General features: G+C 39.6%; 1 protein-coding gene across 1 annotated transcript; it reads right to left on the reverse strand.

Moving 5' to 3' along the window:
* Positions 1–5,567: 5,567 nt before the first annotated feature.
* Positions 5,568–12,525, reverse strand: BLOC1S4 (biogenesis of lysosomal organelles complex 1 subunit 4). The gene is made up of 5 exons (XM_058813016.1): positions 12,292–12,525; positions 11,920–11,991; positions 10,614–10,715; positions 9,802–9,936; positions 5,568–6,550 (listed from the first exon to the last, which is right to left on the reverse strand). The coding sequence occupies exons 1-5, from the start codon at positions 12,502–12,504 to the stop codon at positions 6,452–6,454; spliced, it is 621 nt and encodes a 206-aa protein (XP_058668999.1). The 5' UTR covers positions 12,505–12,525; the 3' UTR covers positions 5,568–6,451.
* Between the last annotated feature and the right edge of the window lie 443 nt (positions 12,526–12,968).

Genomic DNA, 12,968 nt, shown 5'->3' on the forward strand with positions numbered 1-12,968 from the left:
TATTTTTGTGCACACTGCCTCTTGTCCTACCAGTGGGCACTACTGAGAATTGCTTGTCTCCCTCTCCTCCACTCCCTCCCTTCAGGTATTTATACAAATTAATGAGATCACCCCTGAGTCTTCTTCAGGATGAACCATCCCAGTTCTCCAAGACACTCCTCACAGGAGATGTTCCAGTCCCTTAATTGTCTTTGTGGACCTGAACTGAACTTACTCCAGTTAGGAGATCTATGTCTACCCCTCCATCATCTCCTCTCCAGCAGCTTTCTTACCTGACATTTACATCAGGCTTTTCACAATCCCCACAATATCTATATTCAAGCACCATCACATCTGTATTCATCCCAGAGCTTTGGTTCCGTCTTTTTACCCCCACAGAGTGGTGTTTGCCACCCTGGGGCTATGACTGAGTTAGCAAGTACTTCAGCACAGTGTTCAGGCAGATTTGTAGCTTATTGTTTCATTTCGTTTCATCTTCACCTAAAATTAGTGCATGGCCAGTAGCGTGGAATGAACACCCAACAGCAGTTGCAGCAAGTCAGCTAAACTCCTGAGCAAGTCCCTGGCTGTATTCAGTCCCAAAAGAATCCATTTTACACTCAGAGGCAGTCCCATAGTGCAAACTAATGAGAGACAGAACGCTATTCAAGATGGGCACTGATATCTCCTATAACTCTGCTTTTGATGACCTCTTTGTTCTTGACTCTGTGTCCTCATAATTTCATCCAACTCACTTAGCAGAATCTTGACTTATCTCACTGGTACATGTAATGAGTTTGCAATGGCACTGCTCATCTACCTAGTTAGCTAACAATATCCTATTTGATTTTCCTTAGGCAAGATTCCTCTGCATTACTGCTTTGTGTTGTCCTTCAACAACGGAAACACAAATTCAGGAGAAGTCAAGCTAATAAATCCAGAAAGAAAATACATTTTTTGTTCAATTATACTGTTTAGTGTTTTTCCTCCCAAATATTTTTTTTGCTTAATAAAACACTGGATTTTAGATGCAACAAGCACACTTCCACGAAAGTTCCCAGCAACTGCTGACACCAAGAATAAGGGCACTGTGTATCACTAGCAGATGAACCATCACATTTTAGTTGATAAATATTGCTGGAAGCAGGCATCTGAGCAGGACACACAGACATCTCTGAAATGACAACAAGAAGGTTATTCCCAATACCTTATTTCTTTCCTGTTCTTCTTTCCCTCTGTGTTTCTATACAAATTGCAAAGCCATTCCTGTAGAGAAAAGGGCTAATCAAAGACACATGAAGGAAACAGATGTTAATTCCACAGCAGGAATCTCCCCAGCTGTACTCAGGGACACACTGCCAGGGTGAAAGCTTTGCTTGCCTGCTCAGGGGGATGGCTGGGAGTAGAGGAGTGTCACCCCTCACCTTTGTGCCAAGACACCAGTGCTGGGGCTGGACTGTTTGGCTTGGCAGGACTGATTTTTAGCCAGAACAGTCAATGACCTGGCTAGCTACCTGCAAGTCCTACTGCTTTTAAGAAAGAGGCAGTAACCAGAAGCAGTAACAGCAGCCTGGTCCAGACACACACAATAGAATTGATCCACAGTTCTACTACAGTTATAGCCCCTCCCAAAACGATGTACTTGGGAAAAGTGCACACTGGAGGGAGAAAAAAAAGCTCCTAAACTGTGAAAAAATAACAACATCACATATATATGTAATGTCTGCTGTGGATCTCCATTCTTACCTTCCAGTTCAGGGATCTTGCCCTTGTCTGCTAATGCTGCTCACAGCTCTGTCACCACAATTTCACACCTTGGCACATGCCCTGGCTCTTCTCATGGCTATGCTATTTTCTGCCTCTTCCATTCCTGCATAAGGCTCTTATCGTTCATTTTTTTTCCTTTTTTAGACTTTATTTTTATGAATCAATCAGAACCAGCTTTATTGCCAGTCTGCAGTTCTCAGGTGCTTCTGTCATATTTAGTGCCAGCCCTCAGTTTTAATGTCCTAGGATTAAGGAAATTTCTACTTTTGTTTTTTTCTTAAAGGTTGCTTTGCTTGTCAAGAAACTCCTGACAGTGTCACCTGTAAGGAAGAGATGGCAATTAATTTATTTTTAAATAATGTAGGCATTGAGCTATTCTCATGAAACCTTCAGCTTCTGAAACAGTGGGAGATGAGAAATTGAATTGGATACTTATCCTTCTTTTCTCAGTGAGTGCACTTTCCCCCCATGAATTCTGTCCCTGTGTCTTTTCATTCTAAACCCTCTGATGAAATTCTTGCTAACATTCAGTTCATTTTCTTAGGTCTGTCAGCACATTCATATATCTGTATTTTCAATACACTTTTAAAATATACTATTTAAGATCCCATATAGATGGCACATTGGAATGATTATTAATGCAATTTTAATGTATTTGTATCCCTTTAATAGTCCACTAAAGAATGTACAGACAATGAAATATAATTTTGAATCTTCCATGTGGATTTTAGACAGGATATTTTGGTTTCCCTACCATATCCTTTAGTCTGACATAATTCCAAAGGCATTATTTTAATTTTTCCTTTTCACAGTCTGTATCTATAGGTGATTGCATTGTCTCCCTGGCATTGCACTGTACTGCCCACGAGCAACACCTTCTGTCCTCCTTTTTTCTATTTTGCTTGTTCCTTATTAAGACATCATGCACCATTCCCATATCCCTTACAGTTTTTCAAAATCATAAAAAATTACTAGCATTGAAAGAGTTTGGGAATAGATAACATCAAGCAAGAAAGTCAAGAACACTCTCCAAATCCCTGAGAACAGCTGGAGTCTGTACTACCATCTTTAGGTTGTACTACCACCCATCGGCTTGAAGCAGAATCAGCAAAAGCAGCTGAGGGACCAAGCCTCTGCTCTGCTGCTGCAGCACAGCCTGCCACAGCAGCTCAGCTCCTGCAGGGATGGGAACCCCAGCAGCTGGAAACTCCTCACCCCTCATGGATTTAGCTGCAGTGGCTGGAAAAATACCAACTCCTGTTATGGTCCTCTGACCACAGCTGTATCTGACAGGGATTCTGGCTTTTCAAGGATTTTCTTGGTTGCTGGTCCAAGACGAATTTCTTTTCTATGAAAAGTGAGGGAGTTTTAAAAAGTAATAGCTTAAAAAACATTTTCCTTTTTTTTCTTCTTTTTTTTTTAATGGGAGCATTATTTACCAATTCCAAATATGAAGTTCTTTCCACAGATAAAGGTGCAAGCTGTCTTCCTTCTCATTCTGCTAGGTCTTTCACTCAGGATCACTCTTCCCAGCTTGCTACTTAATTCTTGTGCTGTAAGTAAAACTACTTAACCCTGAAGGTTATTGTCAGCAGAAGTAATGAAATGCCACAGGTTTTTATGTCAATGTAATCCAGTGCATCTTTAAGTAATTTATCTTATTTGATCAGATAAATAATCAAACCTGTTTCTTTTCATTTCAGCCATCTGCATCCTTCTCTAATTTCTTTGGGCTTTACTGCAGTTGCAGCACTGCTTGATTGGAACAAAACCTGCTGGTCCAAAAATAATTAAATATAAATATCAGTCTTTATGTGCTGACTTCAAGCAGAGTTTATCATATAATTAAATATCTATGCAAGACAGATCATGCTCAATTTTGTCCAGGAGCTATGAAAAGTATAGGCCTCTAACCTTCAGTCCAACCTGTGATATAACCTCACTGTGAATATCTTGTGAATGTAGCTTCTGTGACATATTGACATACATTGTACAGCAAACAGATAACTTTTAGAAAGCTGCATTAGTTTCAATTAGCATTAGGCTAATGCTAATTTTAACATGGGCCTAGAATGGTCTATGTTCCTAACTATAGGAACATAAAAACTTTTAGCATTACTTTTGCTAGGATTGCTTTAAAACGTTTGCTTAATGACATAGAAAAAAAAGTAAGATGTGTATGTAGATTACTTTGTTGATATTAAACATTAGCTCGTCTACCCAACCTTTAGCAGCACAGCACAACCACATCTTGCTTTACACCAGTTCTATAAGAAGAGCTCTCATGGTAAAAACAGGTGATGTAGCCCCATAGGTACTGGTTTGTATCTTGGAACTCAGGCAAGAGGATAAACATGGTGCAGGAAAAGATGCAGGTAGAGCCTTCTGGGGCTGTGAATATTGGCATCAGTGGATTTTGAGATTCAGATTTTGTTTACAGCTGGCAAACCCAGTAAATATTGAACCCAAATCACAATATAGTTATTACTGTTTTTACACTAATCCAAGGTAACAGCAGACAGAATAAAGGAATATTCTGAGTATTTCTTTAGTGAGTGTGAACACCTGAGATGTTTTTTGTGCTATTCCTGCGAGGTGAGGCCATGAATAAGGAGGCAGCCAAGGTGCAAACAAACCAACAGCAGGGTGCATTTTGCCAGTATTATGAGAATGCCTTAATTTCATAACCATGAGCCTAATTTTGTAACAGATGAACAGTGACCTTGCTTTTTTGTACCATGTATTTTAAAAGCCACAATTAATTTACTGTCTTTTGCAGCATTTCCTTAACAAATTTCCATGTATTGTCCATTATTTTCAGTAATAAAAATATTTTGGAGAATTTCCAACATAGAGCTATACTACTTATAGGAACTATCTGATTTTTATTGGTGGTGTGCCTTGAAGATACAGCTCTTTTTTTTCCATACAACAGTTCAACAAAAATGCCCACTTCAGGATATATGTATGTTCATTCTTACTAATATGAACAATATTGTGTGAAAAAATATTCAGCTGTATAAACTTGCTGAAATCTTTATTAATATTTCAAACATCATCTTGCTAAAAGAAACTGCATTTTGGCTCCACACAGCAGAGGACAAAGTTATTTGAGAAGGTGATTCATTTAATTAGAAAGTTGCTCTAAAGAATACTTTTTTTTCATACCAGTGTTAGCATGTTTAAGAGTACTTGACTGCAGCTTTCTGTTGCTACACTAAGTGTGTAATTTTATTAGATCTCACTGAGGAGGGATAAACCTTCAAGCAATATTTATGCATACAATGAAAGGCACCACGCCTTTTAGAAATGCAACTGTTGCTCCAGTGGAACATCTGAATAATGAATTATTTATGAAAGCAAGGAGGATGGGAGGGGAGCCCTGCTTCAAAGTCATGTCTGTTTCTTTCTGCATGTTTATGTGATTATTTTCCTATGTTAAAATTCAGGTAAGTTTTACATCAGAACCACTTTTAGAGCCTACTAACTTTTACTTGAAAATCTTTGTTTTAAATTTGAATAAATGTTTCTTCAGATACATTTAAGATGTTTAGAACCCAATCCCTGCTGGTGTTTGGAGACAAGATCTATTAACATATAATCTCTGCTCTGCAACTACATACCTGTTTTGTGCGTGCAACATGCAATCTAGAGAAATATTGTTTCTCTAAAGCAATCCTCCCAGACTTGTATTTTGAGTATTCTAGTGAGTTACACTGGCAATAGTGCAGCAGAGATAAAACTTGTTCAGAGGAATACATCAATTTATGATTAACACCTGCTAGGTGGGTAAATACTGTCCAGTGAAATGCAAGACCACAACAGGGGTTAGCCAGCTATTAGTTTATTGACAATACAAATTGCAATCAGCGTGGGAAGCCTCAGTATCCACACAGAGTTGTGAAGGAAAAGCAATCTGGTCAGGTACCTGACTGAAGTTCAGTCCAGGGTCATACCTCCCCAACTTAGATACTTGTTCCTTTTGACAGCAGGTTTTATACATCTATCTCTCTATATAAATTTATTTCACGTCCACCTGGTTACACATCAAACAATACAATGATGCAATAATTAAAAGTTTGGGTCACTGGGACCTGAGGATCATCAGTGGGGTAGGATGTTTGCTTTATGAACTAGGACTACATCACATGGCTTGAGCCATGTCCTTGATTCCGGGACGACCTTCCAAGTCCTGCCCCTGCAACAAGTAAATCCCAATGTGGTGCATTTCTCTGTACAAACTGCAGGGACCAGGCTTATACCTTGGAATAGATGTGAAACCTAATGCATAGTTTTTCTTTCAACTCAATCAGCACATTATGAAAAAAGACAAATGAACTCTCTGCTTGCACTATAGCTATTTACATGTGCAGCAGCACAGATATTTATGTGTTAAAAAACTTATATACAATAGTATGTTTCCTATTATTTCCATATTAAAAAAAAAAGTAATGCAAAAATATTCTTAAATTCCTTCCCCAAAATAATCTGGAAACTTACATGGTGTTTTAGGAAGGCTTTTGAAATAATGTGCACAAACAAAGATTACCTGAAAATATTGCCTGAAGGAAGACAATGAGAATCAGAATGGCAATATGCCATCAATAGTGCTTAGAAAATGCAGTTGTTCTGAGGTTGGCATTCCTTTTGTTCACTTGGCTCTCTCTATTCTGGCTGATTCATATCAATCCCAAAGCAAAAATCATCAATAAGGTGCTTCATTAAGACATGGAAAATAGTCTTCAGTCTTGAAGAGGACTGGAGGTTCATAGAGGGTCTGCTGCTGTCGTGAGGAAGACGATTTCTGCAAATTAGAGAAATTTATTTTTCACCTTTTTCATAAAGCAGTTTAAAACAAAGCCTGCAGAGCTAAAATGCAAAACAAGAAAAGTTTTAAGGCATATTACTTAGTTGGATGAATTCTTAATCATAGCTCAGATGAGCCTGGCATGTTCCTGAAGTTAGTGAAGAAACGCAGCCTTTGACCATTCCAGCACCTAAAAGGACCCAGTCCTGGAACATGTATGATATGCCAGCACTGCAGGAGCCAAACTGCACCATCCAGCTGATGGGAGAGTCATTGTAACCTTCACCCTTTCCAAGCCATACACCTTTACCTTTTCTGCTCCAGCCTTCAAATTCTCCTCAGTCACTTCTTTTGAGTCAGCTCTGGGCCTGGGTTCTCATTTAGTTACTCAAAAAGTCTTCCTATGGAAACACATCTAGCAAATGATTCTTTCAAGAAGGTTGCTGCTCCTGCTGAGCTTCTTCATATGATACAGTGTTAAAAATAATTTGGTAGTGGACTGGAAAAGAGCTGTTACACTGTTTTTCAGGGAAGGTGTACATGTTTCTTTTGCATATTAACTGTACAATGTTTTGCTGTATCCAATGGCTCACTGAAAGACAAGGACCACTAGTGACTACTGTGTCAGCCTTGCTGCAACACAATGCAGACACAGGGTATGTTTTCAATTCCTGGCATTAAATAGAATGCTTGAAATCAAGATCTCACTCATTAAATGTACTTTTCAACTAATAAAAATATTTTGATCAACTGTTTCATAGAGCCCTGTCAGTTTGGAATGAGGAACTTTGTCTTCACCAATAATAAAGTTAGAAGTACACCAAATATCATTGTTTGATAGCTTTGGAGTTTAGAATGGTCTTACAGCACCAAAATGAAGATATAAGTAACCAAGCCTACAAAACAACGTGGAAATTTCTCAATATTCAGTTGAGCTGTATACTTGTACTCCATATGAAGTAAGTACACATTCTCCTGCTATACACAAAATTGCTGATAAATTATGTCTTTAACTTTACCATTAATTTCTCTAAGCTTGTTTTGTCATTCAAGTTGCAATGAAATTAAAAATATAAACAAAGATCTGATCTATAAACAGTGTATATTATCAGTGTTCTCTGTACCACAAATTTTGCCAAATATAAAAGCAACCTTCAAAATCAAAGTTCTGATTTTTAAAATACTTTCCTACTCTGTACTGTCCTATCACATAACAATCTGCAAGCATGGGAAACTAAGGTTACAGGTACTCTGTAACTCCTGACATAGATTTAAGAGGTGCTGTATTTGCCTCTGTGCAAGAAAGGAGTAATTTCAATCCAGTGAGGAAACTTATAGGTAGGCACAGTACCCACAATTGCCTAAGTACACATTTAGGATCAGTTATTTTTGCAGCTGCTTAGCAGACATTTTTACCTTTTGAGAGGCTACATTCTTAGTGATATTAGAAGCCTTATAGTACTGTTCTTTACACTGCCTGGTATTCACAAGGGAGGAACTTTGGGCAAAATCTGAAAGGGAGATTATAAATACACATCTTGAGAAATAAAAAATTCAGCCTTTGTGTAAAGAAACAGATACATTTAAATGGGAAGAGAATGAGGGTAAATTAAAACTAGCAGTAAAATGTGAACTACACCTACAGTGAAAATCATGACATCAGAATAACCTTCTTTTCCAAACATGTATTTTACCATTGATGTATTGAGCTAGTTAAATACCAGGCAAGTGGAGTAATCTCTACAGGCATCTTCATTCACCTATGCTTGTGTTTACAAGTGGAAGTAGGTATCTTACTATGCAATACCCAGAATCACTTTGGAACAGTAACCTGCCTTTCAGTGAATCAAATAATGCCAGTAAGTTCTGAGTGTTATTTTGCTGCTATCCATAATCAAACTAAGAAACCACTGGAGATGCCAGGTTCACCCTCCTGACACTTTCAAAGGTTTTCTACCTTTTAAATTGTGGAAAAAGTGCTAATTTGACAAAGTGCTCCCATACAACACTAAAAAAGTACTTTCTTTGAACTAGCAAACTTTTCAAGTGAAGACTGTAATTCCTTGGTTAGTAACTGCTTATAGAAAAAAATGGAATATACTGTTGAGTATTCTTCAAGGCAACTTGTGCAGGTTTTTTGTTTCTAACTGGCCCATAAAGTGCAACTTTGTGTTGTTGATTTTAGTTTTTTTTTTTTTTTTTTAAAGAAATAAACTACAGAACTCCTAAACTTAAACACTAAGGAAAATGAAGAAATGAGATGAGAAACCAACTTACTTAAAGACTGCACAGTAAACAGCAGTGAAGAACAAGTTCCTTGAATTGAGCCTCAACAAGACAACACAAGTTTTTTTTATATGTACTTTTCTCTGCTGTCATATATGCTTGGAAGATGTAGGAACAAAAATACCTCAAAAAGCCACAACCTTCTTCCTCTCCCCTTCTACAAAGCTATTTTTTCATCATTCTTACCAGAACACAGAAAACTGAGTTAGTACAGTATGGATACACTAAAAGATAAAACAATCTGTGAGCTGACAAGATGCAAAAGAGTAGAACTTACAAATGGTGTACTGCCAGGTGATGTCAAGAAACACCAGGAATTCAGGTGACTTTTTTTTAACCAAAAGATTATTTTAAACCCGAGGCACAATGCCAGTTCAGTGTTAGGTAAGGCATCTCTGAAATACACCACAGAGAGTGTTTCAAGCCTTTTGTAAAGGAACAGTCGGCAAGGAAAGATGGAGAAAACTGCATCCTTAGAAAGCTACCAAGGTGGTAACATGATTATCCAACTGTGTGGACTGAATACAAATATAACCTTCATTTTAAAAATACTGTGCAGATTAGCATTAATTTTCTTTTAGGTAACATTTGTGCAGTGGTGTTATCCATGCAGAAGGATCCTTTAGCAGTGTTGCCTGTACTTGCTTTGCATACCACAGAGATCAGGGGTGCTTTAGTATAAAGGCTTGTGCATTATGTGCCTGTTTGTGTCCTTCACATTCATTTCTTTGTGTGCTCAGCCTTGTTTTGCAATGCTACACAAATTAAGAAATTAAATTTTTAAGTTTGGTTGCTTCCATTTTTTTAAAAGAAGCCTGAGAACTCTGTATAAACCTTAATAAAGTATATTAAAAATGTACAGCTACATTCATATACATGTGCAACAAACATTATTATTTTAATCATCTGCTCTAGTAAGCAGAGCAACTAAGCTGGTCACATGGCAGCAAAACTTTACTTACATTAAGGAAGGATGGCATGCTGATTGTGTGCAAGAGCTTCTTGAAGGTGCTGGGAAAAGCTCCAAGGTCTGTTTCTGCCTTTGTGACCCGTTCTTCCAGTCCAGCTACACTATTCCCAATCATTTTCACAAAAGCCTGGTGTAAAAAAAAAAAACCAAAATAAATATGACACTTTCCCTAACAACATAAAACAGAATTATGCATTGCAAAAGAGTGGTGAAAGATCCATTGCTTAAATGAGTCGTCAAAAACTTCATGCTCAATTTCCCTTCTGCCTGTAAGTCCATTTTAATGCTAGAAATTACTTGAGATACTTAAAAGGCTGAAAACCAGCTTAAATCTAATAAAATAATCTTCCTTTTCCAATTTATCTTTCAAATAACTAATTAGGATTTTTCAGAATCTAGGCTTCTACCTGCCTTTCTACTATCAAAAGAAAAACCAAGGATCTAAAACACAGTCTTGAAATTTTATTAGGGATCAAGAGTTCTCTCATTCTATTTGTTTCTGAAACTTTGAAAGCTAACACAAAAAAATTGCCTTGCTTCAAACAGTCAACGAACAGTTTTATTTTTTTTTAAACACGTTACAAAAAGATCTAAAACACATCTGGAATTCCCACAGTCCCCAGAAATTCTTCATAAATGTAGTCCTCTTTATTAACCCTGAAGTACTGAACCCAGCATAGACATGGAGAGCACAACTCACCTGAGCTCACTCCCCATGTGTGCACATACACACACAAATATGCAGACATTGATTTTTCCTTCGGTTAGGAAACAAAATGCATCTAGAAGACAGCAAATACATACCTCTAGTTTGTCAATCTTCCTATATATCTGCCTCATTTCTGTAGCTTTTGTGTAAATTTCAGGTATACTTTCATTGACAACTTGAGAGGAATCACTTCTAATCTAAAGAATGCAAAGAAATAATACAAAAATCAATGAATGAAACAAAATATTTAGTAGATTTTATTCTGGAAACTAGAACTGTACTCCAATCAACAGCCTACAATTTAGAGTTTAAAAATACTGGAATAAATTAGTATAAAAACACTAGATTAAATTCAATACACTATAGAGCATTAAAATCAGTACCCTACACAACTTTTTGTATAGTTTCTTCTTCAAATGCTGAACAAAATGTATTTTGCAGAGACTAATATTTAGCTTTATACTTATATTAAAAGTAGGCTAATACAATCTCTTCTGAAGTGAGATGGAACATTTTCTAAGACACACTAAAGAAAGAAACATACTAAGCTAAAATTTTGTCTTAAGTTTTACCACCTGTACTTTTCCTCGGGTTTGTTACAAAAGTGAGGCTACAAAAATTTTAGCTTACTGGTATTAAAAAAACCTCAAATCTACCACAGAATTGTGCAGGAAAACCATATGTGCTACACTTTAAAAGGCAGCCTACCTACCAGTGCCAGCTTACAGGAACTTTCCATTCAGTTCACCCATCTAACCCCATGAGAAAAGTGAAAACAAAGCTGCCCTTCTGAAAGGAGGGTCCCCTAAAGACAAATCTAGCTTTGGAGGCTTGGCAACTTGGATTAGATACTTTCATTATAAACCCAACAAAGGATGTCTTTGTGTATTTCCAAGAATAAGCAGAATATCATACTGTTCTTTTAAACAAGAATACCAATACAACTACACAAATATCCAGTTAGAAAAAAATTTCTTCACTGAAAGGGTAGTCAAGCATTTAAGCCTGACAAGGGAAGTGGTGAAGGTATTTAGGCTGCCCAGGGAAGTGGTGAAGGTATTTAAAAGATGTGGCAGTTTGGGACATGGTTTAGGGGTGAATATGGCAGTGCTGGGTTAATGGTTAGATTTGATGATTTTAGAGGTCTTTTCCCTACTAAGTTCTATATGATTCTATGATTATATAGCTATATGGACACATTTTGCTCTGACATGAAAGCTTGGCAATTTTCACCCATGAGTTACCTGATTACCAAAATAAGTCATCTGATTATCAAATGTGTTTTCATTCTGGAACATGCATAGGCTAAAGGCTTTTTTCTCTCTGTGTCTTACTTACAAACACCAATTCACTGTGCTTAATCTGACTTTGAAAACACAACTACATCCAATTTATACGTACCATATCCAGCATTCCTACGAATTCATCCACCCTTGTCAGTAAGTCTTCTAGACTCTTGTCTAAGCTTTCTATCTGCAAAACAGAGGTCACTTAAAGCGCTTGAAAACATACACAGACACACATTCACAAAACCCTGGCCAGCCTCACAAACAAGACTACATCGGTCAGGCTACAGCGAGTCCCACAGGAATCCCACAGGCTTTTCCTTCTCCCGGCTTCGTTCAGCGCCAGGGACGCGACCCCCGCTACGTCCTGTGCTGCACAGCCCCAGCCCAGGAGCGTGTCCAGCTCCAGAGGGCTCCGCTCCCATTGAGGGCAGCCCTTCCCTGAGCCGGGAGCTGTGCGGGAGCCCCCGGCCCGGCCCTCGCCCACCTGCTCGCTGAAGAGGCTGCGGTCGGCGAGCAGGTACGCGGAGTAGGCGGCGGCGGTGGCGCTGAGCGACGCCTCCGAGGCATCTTCGTCCTCCGCCTCCCCGAGGCCGGAGGCCCTGCTTTGGCTCTGGGACACGTTCCCGCTGTCCGCGCCGGGACAGGTGTCCGGCAGCTCAGCTCCAGCCCGCACACCCGCGCCGGCAGCCGCCGCCATCCCACGTCCCGCTCCCACCGCGATGCACCGCCCCTCACATGACCGGGCGGGCCGGCGCAGCCGCGCTGCCGGCAGGCGGGGCGGGAGCGGCCCGGCCCCCGCGCTCCGGCGCTGCATACGGAGCGTACGTACATACGGAGCGCACTTATGGCCGGTGCCCGGACTGGGAATCGCGTTTGGATGGAGGAAACTCAGGCTCCGCCGCCTCTGAGCCGCCCCTGCCTGGCGCTGGGACAAGAGCGGGGCTCCGTCTGCAGGAGCGTTTGTGGAGGATGTGGCCTTTAGCGTGCCGCTGCTGTCTCAGCCCTCCCTCAGAGCCCCCTTCGGCAGTTCAGTCCCACAGCCGAGGGGGCCCCGGCCCGCGAAACCCGAGCGGCTCAGCCGCGCTTCCAGGCAGATTCCTCCCGTTAGGGCCTGAGTTGGGAAGGGAGCTCACTGAGAGTGTACAACATAGCGCCGCTTGC

The sequence above is a fragment of the Ammospiza caudacuta genome, chromosome 1 (genome assembly GCF_027887145.1).
Source record: "Ammospiza caudacuta isolate bAmmCau1 chromosome 1, bAmmCau1.pri, whole genome shotgun sequence".
NCBI lineage: Eukaryota > Metazoa > Chordata > Aves > Passeriformes > Passerellidae > Ammospiza > Ammospiza caudacuta.